The sequence below is a fragment of the Cololabis saira genome, chromosome 15, assembly GCF_033807715.1.
Source record: "Cololabis saira isolate AMF1-May2022 chromosome 15, fColSai1.1, whole genome shotgun sequence".
NCBI classification, from domain to species: Eukaryota; Metazoa; Chordata; class Actinopteri; order Beloniformes; family Belonidae; genus Cololabis; species Cololabis saira.
Genome location: NC_084601.1, coordinates 30,334,239 through 30,361,361, shown reverse-complemented (window position 1 = coordinate 30,361,361; position 27,123 = coordinate 30,334,239). Strand labels below are relative to the sequence as shown.

Here is a 27,123-nt window from a genome sequence, read left to right as displayed (position 1 = left end):
AAATCAATTGCACTTTTTTGGAAGAAAACCAGTAGGCCGAGTGTTACATTCTGGGTTAGACAGATGTTGGCAGCCTTTCCTTTGGAAAAAATCACATATATGCTGAAAGGGAAGCAGGACTTGTTTGAGAAGGTTTGGGGACCATTTATTTCTGTTGTTAAAGATGTGTAGGTACCCTGACACTTAAATATATTTTGGAAAACCTGATTGCAGTTTGTTTTGTCTGAGAGCTGTTTTGTGAGTTTTTTTTTTTTTGTCTTTTTGTGTGTGTGATTGATTTTTGTTCTTTGTTTTATTTATCTAGCTGATCATATGACTTAGGTATCTGATCATTATGTCTGCGAGAGTGTTTAATTGTTACCATTGCCTGGAATTGTACTGAATGTACTTTATATATGTGAAAATATGGAAAATGTTAATAAAAACAGTGTTTTAAAAAAAGAGGAGAGGTTAGACTGGTAAACATCTTTCCATTGCTTTTTGCAGGATGTCCCAATATGTCATCCTAGAAAACTAGTTATAGCCTAGAAAAATTGTCAAAAATGTATTTTAACAATAACATTCCAGTATGAAACTGAGGCACACCCCACTTTCCCCCTTTTTTACCCCTTTTATCTTACCATTAGTCCTGGAAACGGAGAGCTGAGGGGATGGGCTCAAGTATTTCTCTAAAAACAAATGGGACACTCCTCTATAATGTCTTAACAACGGTGTTTGTGCTTGTATTTGTGTGACCAGGGGAGGATGAGTGCTGAAGCGGCAGACCGCGTGGCGGCCGTGACCACCAGTCGGCCCAACACGCCGCCGCAGAGTTCCTGGTTCGAGTTCCTGCTGGACGGCAGCCTGCTGGAGAAACACCTGCAGAAATCACATCCTGGTCGGTACTTTGCATTCAGCTGTCCTGGCTGGACGAATGTTGAGATATAAACCATATTTAAAGCTATTTTTACACGTAATTTAAATATATGTTTGAACCTTTAGCAAACACAACAACAAAGTAAATGATATTCAGTGTCTTTACTGACCGACTTTATTATAGTAACAAAATATTTTTTTAAAAATCTACAATTTCATGCGTCAACAAACTACAAAAAGATGTTTCAAGAGAAGTGTTTCCCATAGTCTTCCTTTTTATTAGATTTTAATCATTTGGAACACACATTTTTGCATTTTTACAAGAGTCGTCGTGTCCATCTAAGGTGAATACAAGATTTCAGACGATCAACAGTCCATGATAATCAGCGTCTGAGTCTCCTTGTCATGAAAATGCTGACATTTTCAGCAGGCGATCGATCAAGATCTGCAGAAACGGCATTCATTGGTTGTGAAGCCTCAATACTGGAAATGTCCAGATCACGTTTAGGCATCATTCTGCTGAAATAATCACACACTTTCTCTGTAAACATGAAGCCTTGATGGCAGCATGTGCCCCTCTAAAATCCCTGTCGTTTCCGCGGCGACGTGCGCCGTACGGTGCCATACCCTACGCCGTAGGCTCTGCGTCGATTTAACGCAGAACCATAAATCAGCCTTTATTCTGGCGAGATCTGAAAAAAGGTCACAACTTCTGGAGGGCCAGAGAAAATTTCACTTTATATTCACTTTATATTATCACTTTATAATATATTATATTTTTTATTGCTTCACTTTTATATTCAGACAAACTAATGTGGCAGCTACAACTGTTAGATTTCATCTATTAAACCAACATTTATCTTCCTAAATGATTTATTTCAGCCACAGAGCTGCAGGTCAGTTCGTTGGATCACTTTCTCCCCGGGACGACGGTGTAGGTTAAACCCGGCGATCATGTGTACTCCGGTGTTCTGCCAATCCTTGCTACCTGCCGAGAAATGCTACTTTGAGTTTCTGCGCATGCGCACAGTCAATTTCAAAGTTTTATTGCCATGCTCATTATTTCTTGCACGATGTAAAATTGATAATATGGGATGTTGAGTATTTGATCCTTCAAAATACACGAGCCATGACATGAATTGCATTACACTTTGTGAACATTATACTATAAAGAGAAAAAAAAAACAATTCTATCGCTTTATTTGATATTCATTCAGTCATTCGCCTTTACTTAACCAGGCAGGTCATTAAGAACATTCTTATTTACAATGACGGCCTGGCAAGCAACAAGGACCACTTGGGGGGAAAAGGAAGTGGGCTAGGGAGTAAAACACAGTAAAATTGAAGCTCTGCAAAGGTAGAAAACTATTAGGGAGCATTTTTTTGGCAAAGTGGCATATTAACAGCGCTACAGCAGAAATTAAAACAGCTTTTAGCTCTCTGCTTCCTGATATGGTGTAACGTATGTGCAAACGTAACTACGCAGTCGCTTACGTACCCGAACTTAAACCACGCAGTGACGTAGCGAGTGGTGTCCCAATCCCTAGGGAAGATTACAAAGCCCTACCCCTTGTGGCTTCATTTTGAGGGCTAGTGGTAGTGAGTAGGGTGAACATTGGGATTGGCCCCAAATGACCCCTTTTAAGAAGCAGTAATGAATGAATGAATGTCTTAGCTTGGAGCTTGTCTGTTTCCCACCAGACCCGGCGCCGGTCCAGCTGATCATCCAGTTCCTGGAGCAGGCGTCCAAGCCGTCGGTAAATGAGCAGAACCAGGTGCAGCCGCCTGTAGACAACCGCAGGAACCGGACCCTGAAGCTGCTGGCGCTGAAGGTGGCTGCGCACATGAAATGGGACCTGGATTTACTAGAGAAGGGGTAGGTACCGGTGTCTCTGCCGGGATCTCATCATCATTCCCAGGGGGTGATTATCTAACCTGCTCCCGTCCCGGCAGCTTGACCATCCCGGTGCTGAACATGCTCCTGAACGAGCTCCTGTGTGTGAGCAAAGTGCCGCCCGGGGTGAAGCACGTGGACCTGGACCTGTCTACCCTCCCGCCCACCACGGCCATGGCCGTCATCATCTACAACCGCTGGTGAGCCCCAAGCTGAGGCTAAACCGGATCACGACTACGCTGATTGTCATGTTGGTCATATGTTTTTAGAGATTAAAGAAAGATAAATGTGGTGCAGCAGTTCTTTAACCATCAGTGTGGGAATCTAACTTTCCTTGTTGGGGTGCAGGGCCATCCGAACGATCGTGCTGAGCAGCTTTCCGGAGAAACAGAACAAGCCAGGACCTCACCAGATGAACATGTAAATGTAGCTCCTTCCTCCAGATGTTTTCAGAGCAAATGAACCTACAGTTGCACAGATTTATTAACAAATCAGTTCTTGTTTTGACTGCTAGTCTGATGGAAAGGAGGTCTCCTCTTGTGCCCTGAACTAGGTTGAGCATCGTGCAGCAGGAGAAGGAAATGACTGAGAACATCCTCACCGTGGTGAGTGCTTCTGATGCGTTTACAGGGTGTCTGCAGGTCTGACCAAGTTAGTTTAATACCATTTTCAAACTAAATTTAAGTCCAAAAAGTAGGGCTGTTCGATTAATCGATTTTAAATCGTAATCGCGATTATGTAATTAGAATGATGTTAAAACGTGAAAATCGTAAAATCGATTTTTCACTTTTTTTAATTTTTTTTTTATACCTTGTCTGCACACATATTAATGATTAATACCATATTAATGATTGCCCCATTGGAGAGGCTCTTTAGTGTAGGAGGGGGCGTTGTAACATGCCACCGGGCATCCCTCAAGCCAGATGCGGTAGACCGGCTCGTGTTCCTTGCAAAAAACTTGCAAATATGAATAGCAAATGTAATGACTGACATTACACACCTCTACCTCCTTCATGGGTTGCATTATTATTTAGCATGCAAAGACCCAGTTTAGTTTAATTAGAAAATGTCTTGTTTTATTTAATTGGAAATAGAACTTACTGTATGTTTGCAAGTGCTGATTTTTTTTTTTTTTTTTTTTTTTCCAGAGATAAAACTTTATATTATTATATTTTTTAAAACTTTTTTTCAACTTATTTTACAGAGTTTTGCACTTTATTCATTCATATTTGGTTTAATAAGAGCAAAGTTTGCACTTAAAGCCCAATGGGGCAAATGTTCAATAAAAAAACAGCATATTTGAAATCATTTCTTTGCCTTTTGTAAATTCACAAAATAATCGTAATCGGATTTTGAGAGAAAAAAATCGAGATTTTATTTTTGGGCAAAATCGAACAGCCCTACCAAAAAGGCAGTCACACACTTGAAACCCAATATAAAAGTGTAACAATGTGAATACTTGAAACGTAAGCTCACTTATGTTACTTGGAGCACTCCCCATTGAGCCCAACTTAAAACGTTTAGAGCAAACCTTTACGCCTCACTGTCATCTTTGGGCATCTTAGCGTTCAGCTGCCACAAGAAACTGGAATTTCCGAGCCATTTGTCGCTAAATTTACCCATATTTGTAGTTTTTGCAGCTCTGAGCGAGTTTGTTATTTGGGGTGTCTACAGATTTGACCAAAGTAAATTTAAGACTTTTTAATACAATTTTTAAATAAAATTTAAGACCAAAAAGACAAGTCATTAAGAAATCCAGCGCTGAGGTCGAGGTTGCCAGATCTGACAGGTTCCAACCCAAACGTGATGTAAAACCGCAGAAATAACCAGCCCGAATCTTATATTCTCTATATTAAAACCATAAAATAGTAAATGCGTTATAAATTTCAAGTCACAAGCTAATGAAGCTTCACAACACCACTAAATAGCCCAACAAAAAGTTCAGGCTCCAAACAAAGACTACAATTAAACTAGAGTAGATTAAAGCCATTCAAATATCAGTGAGTTTATTGTATAAGTTTCTACTTTTCTCTGCGATAATGGAAACTTTTTTTGTTCATAATTTCTCCTAAATATTTAGTAAAAAGCAGCTCAAATTTGATCAAACCGCCTAGTCTTGTATTTTTCAGGCCTATTGGGCTGAAACCCGCTCAACCTGGCAACGCTGACTGAAGCACAGGTTTCGACTCTCCGCAGGAGATTATCCTCAAAACAATTAAATAAACTTTTCCTTTTCAAAGCGTAACAAAACTCTTGAAAAAAAACTCTAATGATGACTGGATAAATTCCCTCTAAAATTAAGATTAAAAAAATGAAGACCCTTGGATTGAGATTTAAGAGATTTAAAGGCTTTATTTTAGGAAAATGACATTCAAGACTTTAAGGACCCGCAGCCGCCCTGGTTTAAACTCTGTCATCAACTTTCATCCTTCATCCACCGTCTTAAAGAAACCCGCTTCACTAAAGTAGTTTCTCCCCTCAGCTGAAGGAGCAGGCGGCCGACTCCATCCACGTGCTGGAGGGAGCTCTGCAGCTGAAGAAGGACTTCTACGTTCACACCCTGAGGACGCTGGACCTGCTGGCTGCCGACACGGCGGCCAACGGAGAGACGGAGTCGTCCACCGCCGGGCTGTGCATCAGCGCCGACGAGCTGCACTGTCAGGTTGGACGGCGCTGCTGCTGGCTGCTGCTGCAGAAGTTCACGTAGCTCAACGTGTCGCCTGTGTTTCAGGTTCACTATGATCTGGGAGGAATCTTCTTCCATCAAGGCTCCACGGACCAGTCGGCCTACGAGAAAGCCCAGGGTCACTTCAGACAGACCAAGGAGCTGCTGAAGAAGGTACCGACCCGCCTCAGTACTGAGCCACTTCCTAATGGTGGATTCACACTCAAAGTCTGTCTTTCCTATTTCACCATGGATCACACTTTGGGAAGCCTTCTTTATATTTCAGCGTTATTTCCGCGTAGATAAGAGTGAGTTTGATGCTCCTTCGTCCGCGGATCAACTATCGGCGAGTCGTTGGTCCTGGTGAAGCTGCAGTCTGTCTGCGGTGAACACTGACACACCGGGTCGTAGCGGATTTGGTCATAATGTTTAAACTGTGTTTTGTGATTAATAAACACGGTTTTTAATTATTTTGCGTTGGATCGATGTAGCAAATAAAATCGTTCGTACAGCCCCTCAACCATCAGTTGCGTGTTTCACATGGGCAGAGTTCAGGTAAATAGAAACATTTAGTTCAGGTAAATGGAAACATTTAGTTCAGGTAAATAGAAACATTTAGTTCAGGTAAATGGAAACATTTAGTTCAGGTAAATAGAAACATTTAGTTCAGGTAAATGGAAACATTTAGTTCAGGTAAATGGAAACATTTAGTTCAGGTAAATAGAAACATTTAGTTCAGGTAAATAGAAACATTTAGTTCAGGTAAATAGAAACATTTAGTTCAGGTAAATAGAAACATTTAGTTCAGGTAAATAGAAACATTTAGTTCAGGTAAATAGAAACATTTAGTTCAGGTAAATAGAAACATTTAGTTCAGGTAAATGGAAACATTTAGTTCAGGTAAATGGAAACATTTAGTTCAGGTAAATGGAAACATTTAGTTCAGGTAAATGGAAACATTTAGTTCAGGTAAATAGAAACATTTAGTTCAGGTAAATAGAAACATTTAGTTCAGGTAAATAGAAACATTTAGTTCAGGTAAATAGAAACATTTAGTTCAGGTAAATAGAAACATTTAGTTCAGGTAAAAATGGCAGTCAAATCAGCAAAAATGTCAGGTTGCTGGATTAAATATTAATTCCTGATAAAATAAGTTTGTTAGTGCACAGCTATGCTCATGTATTCACATGAATGAGTGTATTTGTGTGTACATGAAAGTACAATCTGCATTGAAGCTTCTTGCTTCAGGAATCCCCTTTTTTGCCACTGCTCATTTGCAAAAAGTTGAGATTTTTCAACTTCAAATTGACGCTACGCTGCCTCCGCCGCCTCTCGCAGCCGCTTTTATAGACTATAGCCGCGTTTATACTTGCAGTTCAGAACGCGTACGCGAGACGCAGGATACGCGTGACGTCACGTCTCGCGTATCCTGCGTATCCTGCGTACATTTGACGCGTCGACGTGCACGTTCTCAAAAAGACACTGAACGCGTACGCGACCTGCAGTTCTCGCTCTGTCTGCTAGTATCGCTGTTCCCGGTCTGATCCCGGCTGGCACGATTATGCTGCTCTCCCCTGGAGAAAGTTCCCCGTGCATATATTTATGCAATATTTAACTTCCCCCCAGGGTTTCCGTTGTCCGGTAAAATATGCCGAAGTCCGGTATTTTATAATCTCTCCGGTCAAAATACTCACTGGTGCTGCGGGACTAGAGTCCCCGGGAGTACCGCGGATGGCGAGCCCCGGCCGCCGAGCCCCGGCGACCGAGCCCCGGCGACCGAGCCCCGGCGACCGAGCCCCGGCGACCGACCCCCGGCGGAGGTACGCGCCGAGCCTCGGTGCCTCCCGGAGCCGGGAGGAAGCGGAGCCGGGAGCCAGGAGTCAATTGACGGGACTTATTTTATTTCAAATACTCTGTTTTTCAATAAAAATACTATTGAATGACTTGGAATCATATTAGGAACAATACATTTTTTGACCATGTTAATCTTTCTTATATATTGACATCTACTTCTCCATATGAACCTAAAATTAACTGGATTTATTGTTTCGTCATTCTTGTTGAGATGGGTGAGGAGAATGCTGGATAAATTAGTCTGGAAAGACTATCCACTTTTGATAATAAGCAATAATAATAAGATAAGATAAAATAGTCCTTTATTATTACTCCCTCAACGGGGAAACTCACGTAGCAGAAGTACACACACACACACACACACAGGGAAGGGGGTAAAACAGTAATATAAATAAGTAATACACATTAAAAAAAGAGTAATAATAATAATGTTATGGTTTTCTTTAGCTTCCTTCTAGGCACCCAGAGCTTTACAGAGATCATTATTCATTCACACACATTCTCCCCGGTGTTAGCTCCGTTTGTAGCCGCAGCTCAGCTGCCCTGCAGACTGACGGGAGCGTGGCTGCCATATCGCGCCAAACGGCCCCTCCGACCACCACAAACATTCATACACACTCATACACATTCACACGATGTTATAATCTCCTACATCATCCAATATTGTCCTGTAAAAGTGTTCGTTTTTCTAATCTGCTACCGCTGCTGCTGCTACTACTTCTGCTACTTAATATAAGTAGCTTTTCCAACTGTTGCTCTGCTTACTGCCCCCTATCGGTCACCATCGGTATGACAGGCTCTACTCGGGTGTGCGACGTACGCAGTGGAGCATGAACAGACACAAAGCAGGCTACGCAGGCTACGCAGGTTACGTGCGTAGAGTATATCTCCGGCTTATGAATGGCAACTGGACGCCCGCTTTCAGTGTGAATCCAGGGTAAACCTCTCACCCAGAGCTGCAGTGACGGCTTTAATCTTTCCTTTCAGCTGCTCGCCAGCCTCCACGTTCACCTGGACGAGAAGCGGCTGGCCGGCTACTGGAACGCCTGCAAGGCTTTGACCGGGGACTGTGACCCGGCCGACCCTCAGATAACGCCCTACAACCAAATCAACAGCCTGATCCGGACGCAGAACCACCACGTCAGAGCCAACGCCGTAGCTGCTTTCTTCTCTCCATGAGGTTTATTGCAGTAAAGTTATAACCATGAATCCCTTTCAGGCCATCGTTGAAGCATTCATCAAAGACAACACGTCCCGAACTTTACCAAACCACTTCAGACGGTCTATTCTCAGGGAGTTCCTGTACCGAGTCCAGCAAGGGTGAGAACACAGCTCAACGACTTGTTGTTATTGTTATTATTATTATTATTATTATTATTATTATTATTGAAGGAGACGTATTCCTTTCTTTTCTTCAAAAGTTGACTTTTTTTAAATAATTTTTTGGGACATATAGTGTACGAACACATTTCTTTTCCATAATCTCTCTGTAGTGTCTTCAGGTAGAAATTATGGAGTCTTTAACTGTTCAGGAGTTTAAGTTCCTTTGCTCCGTAAGTAGTGATGTGCGGATCAATACTTAAATATTGATACATTAGATACCAGATCTATATACTCTAAAATTGATTCTCAAACTAAAATATTGATACTTAAGTCATTTTTGGTAATGTACATCATTAACAGGAAAACAAGGGAAAGTAACTAAACTATTCAGATTTTGTGTAAATGACACGCTGCTGTTTTATTATTTTACAAAGGATTTTTTTTCAGTGGTGGAAACACCTTTTTCAAACACTTTATGTTGTTGTAACAGCTCGGCTGTATTGTGAATGAGGCCCCTACCTCAGTATACTATACAATTTTTGTAGATTTACTGGGCACATTAGGTGTATTTGCACAATGTATCGATATCGCCGATACCAGCCTGAATTTTACTCAACATCGGATCGGAAAGGAAATCTGTGGTATCGAGCATCACTAACCGTAAGAGCTGCAGTAAACGGATATTAATTTTACACTTCAAACAAACATTTACAAACGTGTTCATAGATTAAATTACCTTTTTCCTCTCTAGCTGAGGCACTATAGCAAAAATCTGTTGCAAAAATCTGTCTTTTCAGCTAACTCCGATAAAGGATATCCTGTCCGAAAACTCAAAATTAAGTCCTTTTCAAAATAAAGTTGGTCATCCTTTAAAGTTAAAGACAGGTGCTGAAAATAATGTAAATTATAAATATTTGTACAAAAGAAGTAACCAAATAAGGAAATGACCATATAAGGACATTCTTTTTCATCCGATTCTGAAGCTACAACTGCTTTTATTCAGATGGAAAGTGTCTTTTTATACCTTACGAGCGGATAGGAATCAGTTGAATGTTTCTTGTAGTCGATGGCTTCGTCAGGAGATCTGACCTGGAGACGTGTCTCTGTGCAGGGAGACCAACCTGGACGAGTTCTGTCACAAGCTGTGCATCTGCAACGCCATCCGAGACGCTCTGGAGGGAGACGTCCTCAGCGTTCGTTTCCAGCAGCTGCTGCCCAAACCCAGCAAACGTTCGGTGGACTTCCTTTTAGAGGTATTCAGGCTCGAATTATCCTGAAAGTTCCTGCAGGACGTCCAGCAGGTCGGTCGTCGTGCAGATTCCCTGCATGACAGCTCAGGATTATATACCAATAACAGGGCGGCCGTGAGGCCATTTTTGCTAAAATAAGGCCTTTAAATGTCTTAATTTGTGTTAAATCTCAATCCAAGGGTCTTAATTTTAGAGGGAATGTATCCAGTCATCATTAAAAAGTTTATTTCATAGTTTTGAGGAGAATCTTCTGCGGAGGTTCTAAATCTGTATTGCCAGGTTGGGCAAGTTTCAGCCCAATTGGGCTGAAAAATATATAGTTGGGTTGATTTCCTGGTTTTTACTAAATATTTAGGAGAAATTATTAACAAAATGTTTCCATTATGGCAGAGAAAAGTAGAAACTTACACAATAAACTCACTGATATTTGATTTGCTTTAATCTACTCAATTTAATTGTAGTCTTTGTTTGGAGCCTGAACTTTCTGTGGTGTTGCGAAGCTGGAAATTTATAACGCATTTAATAATTGACGGTTTTAACATAGAAAATGTTTGATTCGGGATGGTTTTTCATTATTTTGGCGAGTTTTACATCGCGTTTGGGCTGGAACCCTTGTCTTTTTGGTCTTAAATTTAGTTTGAAAATGGTATTAAAGTCTTAAATTTACTTTGGTCAAACCTGTAGACACCTTGAATAACAAACTCGCTCAGAGCTGCACAAACTACAAATGTTAGCAAAAGCTGCCGCCAGCATTGATATAATTGGTCCACATTATGGCTTCTTTCAACGTTTGCATTGTATTTCTTTCACAAATTCATGCAAACGCTTCTACAACCTTCTTATCCTACATAAGGAAATGTAAAGTCATTTAAATGGCTCGGCCGCAAAGGTCAAGAACCACTGCAGGAGAGAAAGTTTGAGAAGCAGTTAGATTGTTTGTGGAGGTTCAGATTAGCCCTGTGTTGAAAAGAAATTGATTCTCCGACTCTAAACCAATTCGTATGTGTAAAGATCTTCTTTTTTTTTTCTTTTTTTTTTTTTTAAATCATATTTTTGACCAGTGAACTTTAATCCAGTAGTCGTGGCATTTAATTCACGCATGCTCGCGGTGTGAAACAAACATTGAACATAGTCATAATTATGATAAAGGTTAATTTCATTTTTAATTTACTTTCCCTAAATATCTAAAAGTATTCATATTGTCTTCCTGTCATATTCTGCTCCTCCCAGTCCTGTTGTTTTTAGGTTAGAGTTTTTATCCAATCAGAATTCAGTTCTTACACCGTGTCCACACTGCATGCGACGCGAGCGAGCGTCAGCGTCAAAAACAGTTCCATTGCTTTATTTTTTATTGCACTGTCTACACTGGTTGCGAGCGACGCGGCGCGCCGTTTTGAGCTGGACTTTTGTCGCACGCCCTGCTTCTATTTTCTTCCTGTCGCTCGCGTTGAAAGCCGGTTGAAAGTTGAAAAAAAAGTTGAAAGCGCTGTAGGAAACAGTCCTTTCAATATAAGAACCTCAATAAAGTGGAAGCTGCTGGAGGGAGATCGCCAGGCTGGAAGGTTCTGATAAAATAATAAGATATAATAAGAATCTTATCTTAATCTTATTAGGGCTTGATTTGTGCCGGATCCTGCCGGATTTCTCATGTCCTCTGCTTTTTCCCCACATCCCAGTAATGATCTGACATGCTGACATGTTTGCTGCATTTAACACCACACGCCGGTCACTCCACGTTCGCTGTTTCATTGCGTCACCACAAGCCGTTATTAATTGTTTGTTTTTTTCCCCACTTATTCCACCGAATAATAAGCTTGTTTTCTGTTTAGAAAGTACAAACGTAGGAAGATTACAAGTAATCACCCATCTTTTACTTGTCCCTTTACTCTTTTAGCAGTTACTTTCAGGAGCGCAAGGGCGGGTGAATAAAGGCTGATTTATGGTTCCGCGTAAAATCGACGGCGTAGGCTACGGCGTAGGGTACGCGGCGACGCGCACCGTTCGGTGAGTGCGCCGCGTACACTACGCCATAAGGTCTGCGTTGGTTTAACGCGGAACCATAAATCATCCTTTTAAAAGCCGAGTCTCAGCTGTCAATCAAAAGAACGTGGTAGAACGTGGGGCCGATAACGCGTTCAGTGTGGACAGAGAGCGTCCGATGCCACGCAGTGCGACGCGACAGTCGGACACTCGCATGTAGTTAGGACAAGCTGTTATGTTGCTAGACTGAATGAAATCTGCCTTCAGAATCATCCCCAGCCCTAGTTCAGATGAGACACGTACAGACACGACCTCCTGGGATACACTTTGCTTTAAGCCTAAGTGTTAAGTGTTGAAAAGATAGATTTTTTTTTCCGATTCTAAATCGATTCTTATATTCATTCCTAAAAATCGATGTCTAAAGATCTGTTTTTTTTTGTTTTTTTTCTCTCATCATTACCGTACATTAAAACTTTTGGTATTTCTTTGTTTATGCCCAAAAAAGGAATGTTTTGTTGGACACAAGAATAACTGGTGCCATGTTTTTGCCTTTTAAATATGTTTGAAGGTACGAAAACAATAAAGTTTTCAGTTATAATTGCATAAATTGTCTATATTTCTTTGCTTTATATACTGTCTTTGGGTTACATTTGCATAAAATGCTAAAAACCAAATTCTCATAAATGAGAAAAATGAACACCAATGTCATACGTTTGCTGCCCTGGATCTGTTTGGTAATTCTGCCCCACGATGTTTCTGAAAGCAGTTCTATCAGCATTCTGGGAGCTGATTGGTCCTTACAGCATCATTAGCTGCCAATACTTGCTGTTGAATCTCAATATAATACTAGTATTAATATGTTGCAGAACTACAGTCGTATAATTCATGCAACAGCTCAAAAAACAGTTTTAATAACACTAACCCAAATCAATATCGGAATCATATCTTGATAATCGATTCTGTTAAGAATTCTTAACATTTGAATTGATCTCCAGCCCTGATTTGTTTTTCTTCGCCCTGCAGGTTTGCACCCGCTCTCTGGACAGAGACCGTCCGTCTGAGGTGTCCAGAAGAAACATGGCCAACTTCATCAAGTGAGCATTTCGAGTCGTGATTCTTGACGAATCCTTGAACGTGTTGAACATGTTTTCTTCCCCGTGTGCTGCAGGACCCTGTGTGAAACTCTGGAGGAGCTGCATCTGGTCTTCATCGTGACGTCTCACAAGCTCTTCCTGGAGCTGCTGAAGGAGGACGAGCGGAAGTGTCTGCTGGAGCAGATGAGGAAGAGGTCGTCCACCATCAACCTCAGCGCCAAGCCCCTGCCCTCCTTCTACGACATCCCAGGTACGCGCCGCCGCCCTGCGCTCATGCAGGTCCCCGCCACCACATATCCATGCTCAGTCTCGTCCCTCCGCAGCCTCGGCCAGCGTGAACATCGGCCAGCTGGAGCAGCAGCTCATCCTGTCGCTGGACCCCCGCCGGATCCGGCAGATCCTCATCGAACTCCACGGCATCGCGGAGCGGCCGTTCTGGAGGGTCAACAGCAAGGTCCGGCCGCGCTGACGGGTAGAAATAATGCAGTTTCTACAATGAACAGCACGTGAACACATGTTTTCTTGCAGTGGGAGGTTCCTCCGGACTACATTAACGTGATCCTGGGCATCAAAGACAACCTGACCAAGGACCTGGTCTACATCCTCATGGCCAAAGGGCTCCACTGCATTTCAATAAAGGTCTGACTTTAATTTCTTCATCATTGAAACGGGGAGAAAAGAACCGACCGCTCTCTGCATCTAGTGTTGTTTCTGTCAGCCTGTTTCAATTGTAGTTTTAGTCCAGTCTTTGGGTCAAGCTATCGTTTTAGTTTTTATTAGTTTTAGTCGTGTCAAGTTTCAGTCGATTTAAAGTCTGAGCATTTTAGTCTTATTTTAATCAGAATTGTCCAGGACCATTTTAGTCTAGTTTTAGTCAAAGATTGTATTTATCCAAACCCATTTTACAATTCAAACAAGGTTATCTTATTATTATATTATTGTTACCTTATAGACTCAAGAATACATTCATTCCAGATACAGAAGACTCTAATTTGAGTTTACAACATATTTATTTTTCTGCATTTCTCCCCATCTATTTCTTTTTCGACAACTCATTCGGTTTACTCTCATCATTACGTTACAACTTTTGGTATTTTTTTTGTTTATGCCCAAAAAAGGAATGTTGGACACGAGCATGACTAGTGCCATGTTTTTGCCTTTTTAAATATGTTTAAAGGTATGAAAACATTAAAGTCTTCAGTTATAATTGCATAAACTGTCTATATTTCATTACATTATATACTGTCTTGGGGTTACATTTGCATAAAATGCTAAAAACCAAATTCTCAAAAATGGAAAAAAAATAAAACCGATTTCATACGTCTCTCGAAAATGAAGACACATTTTAGTCGAGTTTTTAATTTGTAATCTACATTTTAGTCTCGTTTTTATTCTTCTACGATATTACATTATATATTTAAATATGGTTATCGTCACATGACCAGCATTTTCGTTGCGTCTCGTTTTCCTCAGGTTCGTTGATGACGATATTTAGTCAAAATTTTCCTTGACGACAGCAACTCTAGCTGCATCGTGTTTCCTTGTCGTTCCAGGACTTCGTTCACGCGCGGCAGCTCTTCTCCGCCTGCCTGGAGCTGGTCACAGAGTTCTCCCCGAAGCTGAGGCAGGTGATGCTGAACGAGATGCTGCTGCTGGACATCCGGGCCCACGAGGCCTTGGCCGCCGAGGGCAGCAAGGAGCGGCCGCCGCCCGACCTGGTCAGCCGCGTCAGAGGATACCTGGAGATGAGGATTCACGGTGAGGGGCCCGTGGCTCGGAGCTGAAACTCTAAAGCTTTCGGGTGGATTTACATTTGTCGCATATTGTGGTTCGGCTCCAAGGGACTAATTTGGTATGAATTCTGGGTAAATTGTGGCTTTTTTTAACCTGTGGGGGCGGGTCAGCATGATTTGCAATTTAGATTTTCAAGTCAGATTGTTAACGTGCATTGAAAACATGCAACAAAAAGGGAAAAAAACAGTACCTCAAATATATTTTAAGGGTTTTAAGAAAATATTTAAAAGAAGAGAGAAGCTGCAGGAGATTCTGCATGAGAAGGATGGACCTGCCTTTCTCCAGCATGTGCAGATGCTTCACATCTGGTTCCTTGTTAACTCATCCTGCAGTGGGAATAAATCCATAAAGGCTGAACTACTAAGATAAGATAGTCCTTTATTGATCCCCAGAGGGGAAATTCGGGTGCTACAGCAGCACAAAGTCGGACAACATGAACTCAAGACTAAATAAACGATAAAGATAAATTATAAGTATGAAAAATTAAAAAAATACAGTAAAAAAGAAACTGAAACTGAACAAGTGCACTGTAAACTGAATAAATGTAGCCTACTATAAACATAGTACCGTAAGTACAATATAATAAATAGTGTTATACTAATATAGTATGAAGGAATGGTGTGCAGTTGTAGTTTTTATTATAAATAAAATAAGATGCAAGTTTGATTATGTCCCCGTTTCTCCAGATCTGCCGCTGCGTCAGGTGGTCGGGGAGGAGGGCGTCGCCTTCATGTTGAACTGGAGGGAGAACGACTACCTGACTCTGCAGGTGCCGCCGTCGCTGGTCATGAACAACCCTTACATCAAGGTAACGTGTTTCTAGATGATTTCAAACACGCCGGTCGCACTTGATCCGGCTGTTTTGGTCGTCACTAGTGATGTGCAGATCAATACTGAAATATCGATACTCCCCATACCAGATCTGTATGCTCTAAAATCAATTCTCAAACTAAAATATCTATACTTTTGATACTTCAGTCATTTGTGGAAATGTACATCATTAACAGGAATATGGTGGAAAGTAACTAAAGTATTCAGATTTAGTCTAAATTATGCTGCTGGTAAGAACTACTTTTTTTTTTTAATATTAGTTCTTATTGTTGGTTGTTCTCTTATTTTAATAGTTTTATTGTTTTACTTATACTTCTGACTTTAAAATAAATAGCTAAATAAGTGACTGATATCTTTTATTCTTAAACTATCTAAAATGCACCAATTTTTTTAGATTTACCAGCACATTAGGTGTATTTGCACATATATGTATCCAATCGGTATCACCAATACCTGCCTGAATTTTACTCGATATCGGAAAGGAAATCGATGGTATCGTACATCACTAGTCTTCATGCCGCAAAGATCAGATGATGACGTATGCCGAGCTCACAGAATCCAGTTTTCCTTCCAGATCCTCAAAGTGAGAACTTCAGTTAAGGTTAAGTGAAAAGAACATTTTTAAGGCATAATATCGTTCAAACTTGTAATTAGGGATGCCCCGATACTGGTATCGGGCCGATACTGCTCTCATGTACTCGCAAAAATTCTCTCGCACCCATACTTCATTGTTGTTGTAGTTACTGGTTAGTGACTCTAGGGGGGGATCACGGTCTGTCTGGCTTCTGACGTCATCCGTTGTTTTGAGGTGTGTCCACACTGCTGACGTCCCGCTTGCATTAATTGTCGCTGTCTTGCCTGAAACAGTGCTGCCAGTCTCACTCACAGGTATCACTCTCTTCTCATCACCACGCTAAGCTTAGCCGACTAGCGGCTAACCGGAACGTAGCAATGGGATTGTTTGTTCTTCTTCTCTGTTGGCGGATCGCAATCAACTTTAAGGTGCAACAGCCACCTACTGTACAAGCTAGTAACATTTCATTTAGCCTGTTTTTTAAATTCTATTTGATTGTTTGTGTTTCACACGGACGGCTTCGGGTGGGGCGCCGCACATGTGCAGTTGATGTACCTGCGATGAGACTAAAGTGCGGAGGAAAGCCCCGCCGGCTGAGTTTGGTTTAAAATTTAATTTCTGTTGCAAATAAAACTGTCTTCCAATTCATTAAATTTTTAGCCTAGTTATTTTTGTGGTAGAAGTCTCTGATCGGTACTCTGTATCGGCGAGTACACAAATTAAAATACTCATACTCTGTGTGAAAAAAAATGGTATCGGGGCATCCCTACTTGTAATAGTGGTCTTATTAGCGCCGCTGTCTGATTGGTTCTCTGGTCTGGCTCCGCCCCCGTAGCTCGGCCAGCTCCTGGCCTCCACCTGCAAGGAGCTCCCAGGTCCTAAAGAGAGTCGGCGTATGGCCAAGGAGCTGTGGGACGTGGTGGTTCAGATCTGCAGCGTCTCCATCCAGCACAAGAGGAACAACGACGGCCGGGTGGGACTGATCAAACACAGGGAGTCCTCCCTGGGCATCATGCCCCGGTGCGTTCAAACATTACTTACATTACCAAGAGACTTGGGAGATTTCATATGTATGTTTTTATTTTCTTCTCGCTAATGCTCATTATCTCGGTTTGTTAGTCTATAAGTCTATTAGGCTATAAGTTCAGTCTGACCTTGATGTTTACATAAACCTGAGATCTGAGAAGGGACTAATGTGATTTATTAAATTCCTTTTAACATCATGTAAACACACTGACTGAGGATCTGTACCTGTTTTTATGATTTATTAATGGTCAAAGTTGTACTTATTCTGCTGTGTTCTCTTCATCTCGCCCACCTAGGAACAAATTTATTACATTTGTCAAGAAGCTTCGAGTAAGTAATCCCAGTAAAGGGTATTGGAAGCGTTTTTAATTCAGCTGCTGGAGCAACATTTAATCTATTTCTCTCTTCTGCTTCCAAAGGAGCCGCTGGTTTTGACGACACTCACCTCCCTGTTTGTGAGACTCCACAGCTTAGTGCGGGTACGTCTGAAAGACTGAACACCGACTTTAGATCCCAGGGACGCGCACGCAGGAACTTTCTATTAACTGTGAAATAATTGTATTTGTTTATTTTTTCATATTGTGTTTTTATTATGGTGATTCTTATCATGTTTCAATTAGTGTATATGTGTGTTTGTAATTGTTGCTGAAATGGTGCCCGGTCATGTTTTGTTACTGTAGCTGTCGAGGGATTTGTGGTTCAGCTGTCGAGTCCAAGACTAATTTCCCCAAGTGGGACACCAAAGTATATTGACTTGAACTGGACCCTGACCGCTTTTTGAAGAGGGTCTTCTGGTCCGGGGGCCACACTTCTACTGTCCCTGTAAACGTCGTGTTTCAGTTAGTTTAGTGTTTGAGTCAACTTTATGTTTGCGACTGATTCGGACCAGATTTTGACAAGTTGCATGCTGGGATTGGCAAACCCCGTCTTCGGAGGGCCGGTTCTCTTCGGAGGCAACATGTTTGTTATAAAATACTGCCACAAAAAATTGAGAAAACACTTAATTTTCATATTATAATATCAAGTCTGTTAAACTTCGTAACTATTAAACTAATGTGGACTATCGTTAAAGATTTTAATAATGTTCTGTGTAATTTAAGTTTATACCGAGTACAACTTCTCACCCCATATATATGTGGATATATTTACAACCTAAATAATGTTGCTTTCATGTATAGATGAATACAGGGACTCTGGGTAAATAGCTGATTAATACTCTGGTATACCACAATTTATATTTAAGTTCTTACTATTAATTATTGTCACCTTCTTTTATGTCAAGTTTTTTTCTTTCTTCCATATTTAATAACGAGGGTCCAACTGGAAAAAAATAGTATTGAGTTCACAAGTTTTTTTTACTTCTTCCTGCTACTTTTTCAAGCATGGCATATTTGCTATATTTATTAATTCTTGTCTCCTTTGTTTATGATGGTACATTTATTGGTCTATTATTCTGCTGTTTTTATTTTTTGTGCTTATGTTCGAAATAAAACATCTAAATGTTTTGTTCCTCTTCAGGACGACATTGTAAATGAAGTAACAGCAGAGCACCTTTCCATCTGGCCGTCTTCTCTCCCCAAGTAAGAACTCTGACTGTTTAAATGTGATGCATCTCGGCCCGGTTTGGATTCTGACTGTTTAACCCTTGTGCTGTGTTCGGGTCAAGGAAGGAGGCAGAGAAGAAGGGAGGAAGAATGAAAAGAAGGAAGGAAGGGAGAAAATAAGGAAGGGAGGAAGAATGAAAAGAAGGAAGGAAGGGAGAAAATAAGGAAAGGAGGAAGGGAAGAAGGGAGAAAAGGGGAAGGGAGAAGGAAGGAGAGAGCAGGAGAAAAGAAGGAACAGGAGAATTAGGTCATTTTGACCCCAAGACAGTACAAGGGTTAAATGTGATGTATCTGGGGTTCTGAGGTGTTCTTAACATCTCTGAGCGTCTTGCAGCATCCAGGCGGTGGACGTGGAGGCCGTGGCCGTGACTGTGAAGGAGCTGGTGTCCTACTCTCTCACGCTGAACCCCAACAACCAGTCGTGGCTCATCACGCAGGCCGACATCTACTTCGGTACGTCCGCCTGCTTCTGGATTCAGAAATTCTGAAAACGGCTGCCTGACCCGGTTTCCTCTCTTGCAGTGACCAACCAGTACTGCGCAGCGCTCAACTTCTACCTCCAGGCCGGCGCCGTCTGCTCAGACTTCTTCACCAAGGCTGTTCCTCCTGACACCTACACGGATCAGGTAAACTCCCAGAATTCATCTGTGCTGAAGACTGAACATGCACTGGGAGCAGACGTGGAGGTGTTTCTGGTGACGGCTCGAGTTTAGGGATTTTTTGCAATGAACGAAGCTGGGATAGATCTCCAGCTATGGATAGAGAATCGACTCAAAACTTTTGTGTGTGTGTGTATTATCTGAGTTGTGCGTATTATTAGATTTGTGCGTGCGTAACTTGCTGGAAGTTACGCATAAATGGTTTTGAGACTCTATCGTGAGCCTCCAAGAAGCCTCACAGATTCGTGGTGCATTTAAGTACTAGTGGAAAGCTGGGTATTCTGAATTTTCATCAACGCTGGACTCGGATGAAAACTCAGATGACCCAGCTTTCCACCAGTCCTTAAATGCACCACACTGCAAAAACTCAAGATCTTAACAAGAATATTTTTCTTATTTCTAGTTAAAATGTCTAATTTTTAGTCAAAAAAATCTCATTACACTTAAAACAAGACTCATCACTGGAAAAAACAACAATTTTCACTTAAAATAAGTAGAAAAAATCTGCCAGTGGAACAAGATTTTTTTGCTTGTAATGAGAAGATAAATCTTGTTCCACTGGCAGATTTTTCTACTAATTTCAAAATTTACTTGGAAAAAGGTGAAAATTGTCAAATAACAAGTTATTTTTCTGGTGATGGCTCTTGTTTTAAGCGTAATGAGATTTTATGACTAAAATGAGACATTTTAACTAGAAATAAGACAAATATTCCTGGTAAGATTTTAAGTTTTTGCAGTGCACATACCTGATACTTAGTTACCTACCCTAAGTAGTCATACCTACTTCAGACAACCTAATGGCGCTTTTCCACAAGTACCTACTCAGCCCGTCTCAACTCGTCTTGCCCTTGTTTCTTTTCCACACCCGGAGCAGAAGTAGGCGGGTTGGAACGGAGCTGCTGTGACGAACTCGATTGTGCGACACAGTTTGTCTCGTCACTGCTGAAAGGTCCGTTTGTAGCCCTGAGCGACATGGACTGAGAAAGCTCCTGATATGTTTTCTCATTCCTTGTTGGGCCCATCTAGCTCTTTCTGAATATTCTCATCCTCCACCAGGTTTTAGAACGTCTCCACCTCGGAGCAGACTTTTGTTCTGCCGTTGTTCTCTGAACAAAATGAACAAGAAGCTGCGATTCGCTCTTTCTCTGATGTCACATCCTGACACAGACGTCTGACTCCAACCCCCCGACCAATCGATGGCCTGGAGTGTGATGACATCACAGCCCGACTCAGCCGCTTAGAACCTCGGCAGAATAGTTACAGAAAAGTATCTACTCGGCACGTTAGACCCCTAGTGGAAAAGAACCAAACCGAGTGGAGTCTAACCGGGCTGAGTAGGTACTAGTGGAAAAGCACCATTAGACCACCGCGATGCCATCAACGTCTTCTTGCCTCCCGATTTGACCGTCAGTTTTTCCACCACCTCATGGCTGTTGCTTTAAAACATCTAATTACATTTGTAAGGCTCATAAATGCATATCTGTCCATATAAGGAAATATAGAATATTACAAGTTAAATGTTATAACCACTGCTGAGATACGGTATAGGGGACTAAGTATCGAGGGAAATAACGCTTGACTCGGATGAAAACTCAGATAACCCAGCTTTCTACCAGTCCTTAAACGCACCATGTACGGACGAATCTGTGAAGCTTCTTGGAGAAAAGATTCTCAAAACCATTTGTGTGTATCTAAAGTTCTGTGCGATTCGTGCGTATTTAACTACGTGTGTAGGAGGCTTTTTGAATTCGGAATTTGAATTTGGAATTTTTTTTTTTTTTATTTAACCAGGAAAAGAAACCCATTGAGATTAAAAATCTCTTTTGCAAGGGTGTCCTGGCCAAGAGGCAGCACAAGATTTCAGATATTAAAATTTACAGAAGTGTAATGTGAAATATTAAAATAAAATTAGATTAAACAAAAAATGGAAATCATTTAAAACAGTTACACGCATTCTAGACTTAAAATCACTCAGTGAAATAAGTTCTGTTATTTTTAGGTAATTATTGTTTTGTCCGTAACTTCCAGCAAGTTACACACAAATTTAACAATACGCACACACAAATATGTTGAGGTCTCAGCACCCAGCCGACCCCGTGATGAGTGTAGGTAGCAGCTGGACGGTTGTGAAGCTGTCAGAGGACTGATTGACTGATTCTCTCGTCTCCGTTACCTGCAGGTTCTCAAGAGGATGATCAAGTGCTGTTCCATGATGAACTGTCACACGCAGGTAAGATCAAGCCCCGCCCCCTTGGAGCCGTGTCGGCCGAACCTGCTGAATAACGTTCCCTGGTAATGTCGTGGGTTTCCTTCAGGTCGCCGTTTTGTGCCAGTTCCTGAGAGAAGTGGACTACATGACGGCGTTCAAAGCTCTCCAGGAGCAGAACAGGTAACTCCCCTGCAGGACGCGCTGAAACACACCAGCCGAGCAAATACTGACATGATGCCGTGTCTCCGCAGCCACGACGCCATGGACTCGTTTTACGACTACATCTGGGACATCACCATCCTGGAATACCTGACTCGTATCCTTCCACCTCCTCTGACGTCTCCTCCTCTCTTCTGGGTCTCTATAAGTGCACTGAACTTGTCCTCCGCAGGGTTTTATTCTTGACTGCTGCTCAGATATTCACCACAAACGCGGCGAGGCAGAGAAGAGGCAGATCGCGGTGAGTCTGAAACCTCCCAGCTGGTGACGTTAGAGCAGGGGGAGGAACCCTGGTCCTCCAGAGTCCTGCATGTTTCAGATGTTTCCCTCCTTCAACACACCATGATACAAATGGCCGTGTCCTTATCAGACATGTGAAGACCTGAATGATGAAGTGATGACTACCTTTAATTAGAATCAGGTGTGTGGATGCGAGGCGACATCTAAAACATGCAGGACTGTGGCTCTCGAGGACCAGGGTTCCCTCCCCCTGCGTTGGAGGCTGCTTTCTGAGGCAGATTTCTTCATCGTTGTCGTGTTTGCAGAACAGCAGCGGTTCCAACTCGTTAACTGGTGAATAACTAACAGAGAAACGCTAATTAAACCCTCGCTGTCAAGTTGCACCAGAGTTCCTCCAACCATGGGTCCGTTATTAGATCATAAAGGAGTTTAAACTTTTGTTAGGAGCCAAAATGACGGGAATCCAAACAGTTTTGAGTCAGAAAATTGTAATAGGATAATAGGAAAATTCTTTTTGCATCTGTGGCAGTCAGAATACAGGGTCAAAAACAAAAAAACAGAACAATGTTAGTGCTGTCAGGCGATTTAAAAAAAAAAAAAAAAAAAATAATGTATCTAATTACAGGATTTTTTTTTTTCTAATTAATGAATCGCGTTTTAATCTCATATCTGCTAAAGGTCCCCAAATAAAGAATTCGAATTCTAGGACATTGCAGTGCATGACTAATCAATTAATACACTAAGAAGAAAAGATTTGAAATCCACATTTTTATTGGTGAAGTGTTTCATAAATGAAATTCAAAAGAAAAAGCTCAAGCACATCAGCAAACCAATTAGGGCCAGGTGCATTATATAAAAATGCGATGCAAATACAGTCAAATAAATAAAATCTTACCAGGAATATCTGTCTTATTTCTAGTTAAAATGTCAAATTTTTAGTCAAAATCTCATTACACTCAAAACAAGAGTAATTACCAGAAAAATAACTTATCTTCTTATGACAAGCAAAAAAATCTTGTTCCACTGGCAGATTTTTCTACTTATTTTAAGTGAAAATCTACTTGAAACAGGTGAAAATTGTTTTTTCCAGTGATGAGTCTTGTTTTAAGTGTAATGAGATTTTTTTTTACTAAAAATGAGACATTTTAACTAGAAATAAGACAAATATTCTTGTTAAGATTTTGAGTTTTTGCAGTGAAAGAAAAACTAAAAAAAAAAAAAAAAGCAGGTACCGGTAGGATGTTTATCAGGTAGATATAAGGTATGAGGAAAGTTCTTGCTTCTGTAGTACTGATCCGTTTCTATGACAACAGAAGCTATGAACACCAATGAAGATGTCCTCTCTCTGATGACCTCAGTTTGTCTCCCACCGCCCTCCCTGAATACGCTGCTCGTGTTTCTCTGCAGATGAAGGCCATCGGACAGACGGAGCTGAACACCAGCAACCCGGAGGAAGTGCTGCAGCTGGCTGCACAGAAGAGGAAGAAGAGGTTCCTGCAGGCCATGGCCAAACTCTACTTCTAGAGGACGATCAGACCGGCGGGTGGGAGGGAGGGGTGCACTTTTTATACTGTGGCAGCAAAATAAATGACCTGATTTTGCATGTTTTTGTCATTATTTGAAACTGAAGTACCTGGAGTTACAGAGACAATATTGGCTGAAGAGAAACACAGATGCCAGACGTAATCTTTGTATTTCCAAGAGTTCAATAAGTGAAACAAACAAAGTCTTGGGTCATCATGAAGCCTGTTCACTGTATTTGATTAATCTGAAGTACTCGCATCACCAGAAATCCTCCTGTCAATCACGGCGCTGCTTTTCTCTGCACTGCAGGATGAGAGAACCTCTGTAAACATGAATGGCATCATTTGTCACATTACTTTCATTTCTGAAGTTCTGGTTGACCCAACACACAAAAGTAACCCTGAATTAATCTGCACAAAGTAAAACTACTACTTTCAACTCTTACTTTGGAGGATGAGTATAAATATTTGAGTCGTTCCTGCTGGTGAGACGGTGTTGTGCCGGAGTCCTGCTTTGGTTTCCTTAGAAAGATGTGTTTCAATTGGTCTGGAAACCCCGAATTGGGTACCAGATCAGTTCTCAAATACCCCTTTTCCACCAAACCGGTTCCAGTTCTGGTTCTCAACGTGGGAACCAGCTGAGAACCGGTTTGCTTTTCCACAGCTCGGGTGCTAAGAGGAGCCACGTCATTACGTCTCTGCAAACGTTAGTTATGTCGCCGAGTTTGCGTAAAACTTGAAGCAACAACAAGGTATCTGCTCTAACAGGACTTGGTCCACGTAGCTCCTCCGTGGACACATCTCTAAAAGACAGGTTGTCTCCTCCTCAGACCCATGATGCTTTGCTGCATCCAGATTCATTCTTATTTGAAAATGTCTCCGTCTCCCAGTCTTGCTGTTGCCGTTGGTCTTAATAACTCCGCCCCCTCCGCTTATGTAAGCGTTTTTTTTCCTCTAGTCCAGCAAAGAGTTGGTGCTACCTTGGAACCGGAGCCAGTTCTTTGTCAGTGGAAACGGAAAGCCCGGTTCCAAACTCAGCACTGGTCCTGAACCAGAGCCGGTTCGGTGGAAAAGGGGTAAAAGTCCCTGGGTGGGACTCACTGTTTCAAGTCACTATGTATAAATAGCACTTATGGCCACGTGGCGGTTCCAGCTTGTACATCCTCAGGAGTTGCTGGTTCACATTTGCACCAGAACATCCTGTTTTATTCGTTGTTTTAAAAAAGAACCAGTTTAACCGACACTAGGTTAGCACATGCTGGCTACGCCAGGTTAGCCGTTGGCTAACCGACTACCTATCAAAAACCCGTTTTTAACTTTACATAAATTCATTGCTTTATTTGGTTTTACCTGATGTGAAACAAAAGATTCCCGTCATGGATGTGAAATCCAGTTATTTAGAAGATGGAACTTTACCACTTTAACTTCTTGGATGGATGGACGATGGTCAATGATAAGAGAGCAATTAGATTGTTTACATTTATTAATAATATAAACACTAATTCAGAGATACTTATGAACATTTAGACAGGTAGACACATCCCACTGAAAGTTGTTTATATATTTTAATATTTTTTGTTAAATAAAATAAATAGCTCTTTTAGTCATAAGTAACATCAATGAAAAATTTAAGTCACTTTAATCAGACAAAGAATTTAGGTCCCTTATGAAAGACAAATCCCAGCATCGCTTGTACAACTGTCGTGGAAAAGTCCTGCAGGAAAAAACAAAGAAAAAAGGGAGAGAACTGGACATGGTATATGTATCTGGATATTGGTATTATGAAGAGGTGCAACGTAGTACTTTGATATGTTCCTTTTGATTTAATGAGTCCAAATATTTCTCTACTTGATCTGAAAATAATTGCCACTAATTAAAGCCACCCTATGCAACATTATCACACCTGACCACACGGGGGCAGCATATCGTACCAAAGGTGTTTAGCTGCTCCAAATTGTGTAATTAGACACGTGCTCCACATGGACAGCTATGTCTTCACGAATCACGCTGCAAGCACCCAGGTGTCGTCTCTAAACAGAATATCAGGTGTAGAAAGACTTCGTCCGTTCAGTCGTTAGTGGAGAGACGCTCATCTGGGCATTTAGGGTGTCAAAAGAAGACTGATGTCTGTCCCCGGTGCCAATACCAACACGTTTTAAACTCATAAAAACAGAAGGATGAGCCCATAATGGAGAAATGAGCTTGGTTTCAAATTCCTTATTTGGTTTTTGTTGAGTTTGTTGGACAGGATTTAAAGAAGACCAGTGAAGCGTCATCGCAGTCCGACCAGGACGTCACTGCTGTGGCTACAAACAGGGAATCAGAATGTAGAGTAGTTTAAAAGACCTTATATTTTTCCTTTTATGTGAAATTCTTTTGGTTTTATTGTAACTTCCAGCTAAAGCTGTGAAATATTTATTTGAAAAAGGAAAGTTGAATATTTACATGATAAAATGGAAACAAGACTGTAATTTTAAAGTTGTTTTTCAGTAGAATACTGTTTCCTAGTTGTGAGTCGTTGCCCGTGAGCTGCAAAGCCGTCTGGATGGATAAAAACATGCTGCCTGCTCAAAGCCAGCGTCATCTTGAAAGACGAAACTCTCCCATTTCATCAGCTCCTCTCACTTTTGCAGCGTAGCAGAAGCTGCAGGGCTTCAGCCTGCAAAAAAAAGAACAAATAGTTTTTATCTCCAGAAGCGTCACCCAAACTGAACCCAAACATACTCCTCCCAACGCGGCCGCCAGCGTCACCGCAGCCGCTGCTGACTCATCTGTACGTGACCGAGGTCATCAACGTCTTACTTTATTAGAGACACACATGCACGTCGTCTGGTCACCGTTGTCCCAATGACAAATGTTCTATGGCAAGCCGTTTTAATATTTAACAGCTAGACTGATATGTGTTGCAGATATCCGCGGTTCAATTCTTCCTAGTCAAAAAGAGCATTTCAGATATCTACAATTACATTCTTCCTGTCCACAATTGTCATTTCAGATATCCACAACGTCATTCTACCGAGGAAAAATGACGTCACTTTTGCCAGTCGTGTGTGGTGTTTCTAATTACAGATATCTACAATTCAGTTGCGGATATCTGCAATGTGAATTACGGATATCTGGAACTGAATTACGACTAGCTGTAATTCCAGTTCTTACTATATTACTAATCTAGAAATTACTAATTCTTACTATAGTCATAATTCCAGTTCAAGATATCTTTAATTCCCCTCAATTCAAGATATCTTCATCGTCCTTTTTAGATATCTTAAATTAAGTTTTGACTAGTCAGAACAAAGTTGGAGATATCTTGAACTGGAATTATGACTAGTCATAATTTAATTGTAGATATCTATAATCAAGTTATAGATATCTGTAATAAATTTCAATTTGAGATATCTCAAATTGGAGATATCTCTAACTTCCATTCTGCCTAGTGAAAATGTAATTACAGATATCTTGAAATAGAGTTTTGACTAGTCAAAATGACGTTATAGATATCTTGAATGACAATTCTAGTCACAATTTAATT

General features: G+C 41.2%; 1 protein-coding gene across 1 annotated transcript; it reads left to right on the top strand.

The window, feature by feature from the left end:
* The first annotated feature begins 742 nt into the window (after positions 1-742).
* On the top strand, positions 743-23,614 carry ints8 (integrator complex subunit 8). The gene is made up of 27 exons (XM_061741283.1): positions 743-877; positions 2,557-2,731; positions 2,809-2,949; positions 3,098-3,169; positions 3,303-3,354; positions 5,232-5,411; positions 5,481-5,588; positions 8,256-8,408; positions 8,488-8,588; positions 9,703-9,844; positions 12,845-12,915; positions 12,990-13,165; positions 13,239-13,369; positions 13,444-13,554; positions 14,469-14,673; positions 15,396-15,517; positions 16,950-17,134; positions 17,437-17,470; positions 17,560-17,619; positions 18,659-18,720; positions 19,079-19,197; positions 19,267-19,370; positions 21,583-21,633; positions 21,719-21,792; positions 21,864-21,928; positions 22,029-22,072; positions 23,479-23,614. Exons 1-27 carry the CDS (start codon positions 745-747, stop codon positions 23,593-23,595), a joined length of 2,988 nt encoding a protein of 995 aa, XP_061597267.1. The 5' UTR covers positions 743-744; the 3' UTR covers positions 23,596-23,614.
* Positions 23,615-27,123: the final 3,509 nt, after the last annotated feature.

What these genes read in the sequence shown, in the direction of transcription:
- ints8 (XM_061741283.1), top strand. Translation starts at nt 745, where the DNA reads ATGAGTGCTGAAGCGGCAGACCGCGTGGCGGCCGTGACCACCAGTCGG. An exon ending in CGGTGGACTTCCTTTTAGAG is followed by an intron (nt 9,845 to 12,844) that starts GTATTCAGGCTC and finishes TTCGCCCTGCAG; the next exon opens with GTTTGCACCCGCTCTCTGGA. An exon ending in TGAACAACCCTTACATCAAG is followed by an intron (nt 15,518 to 16,949) that starts GTAACGTGTTTC and finishes CCGCCCCCGTAG; the next exon opens with CTCGGCCAGCTCCTGGCCTC.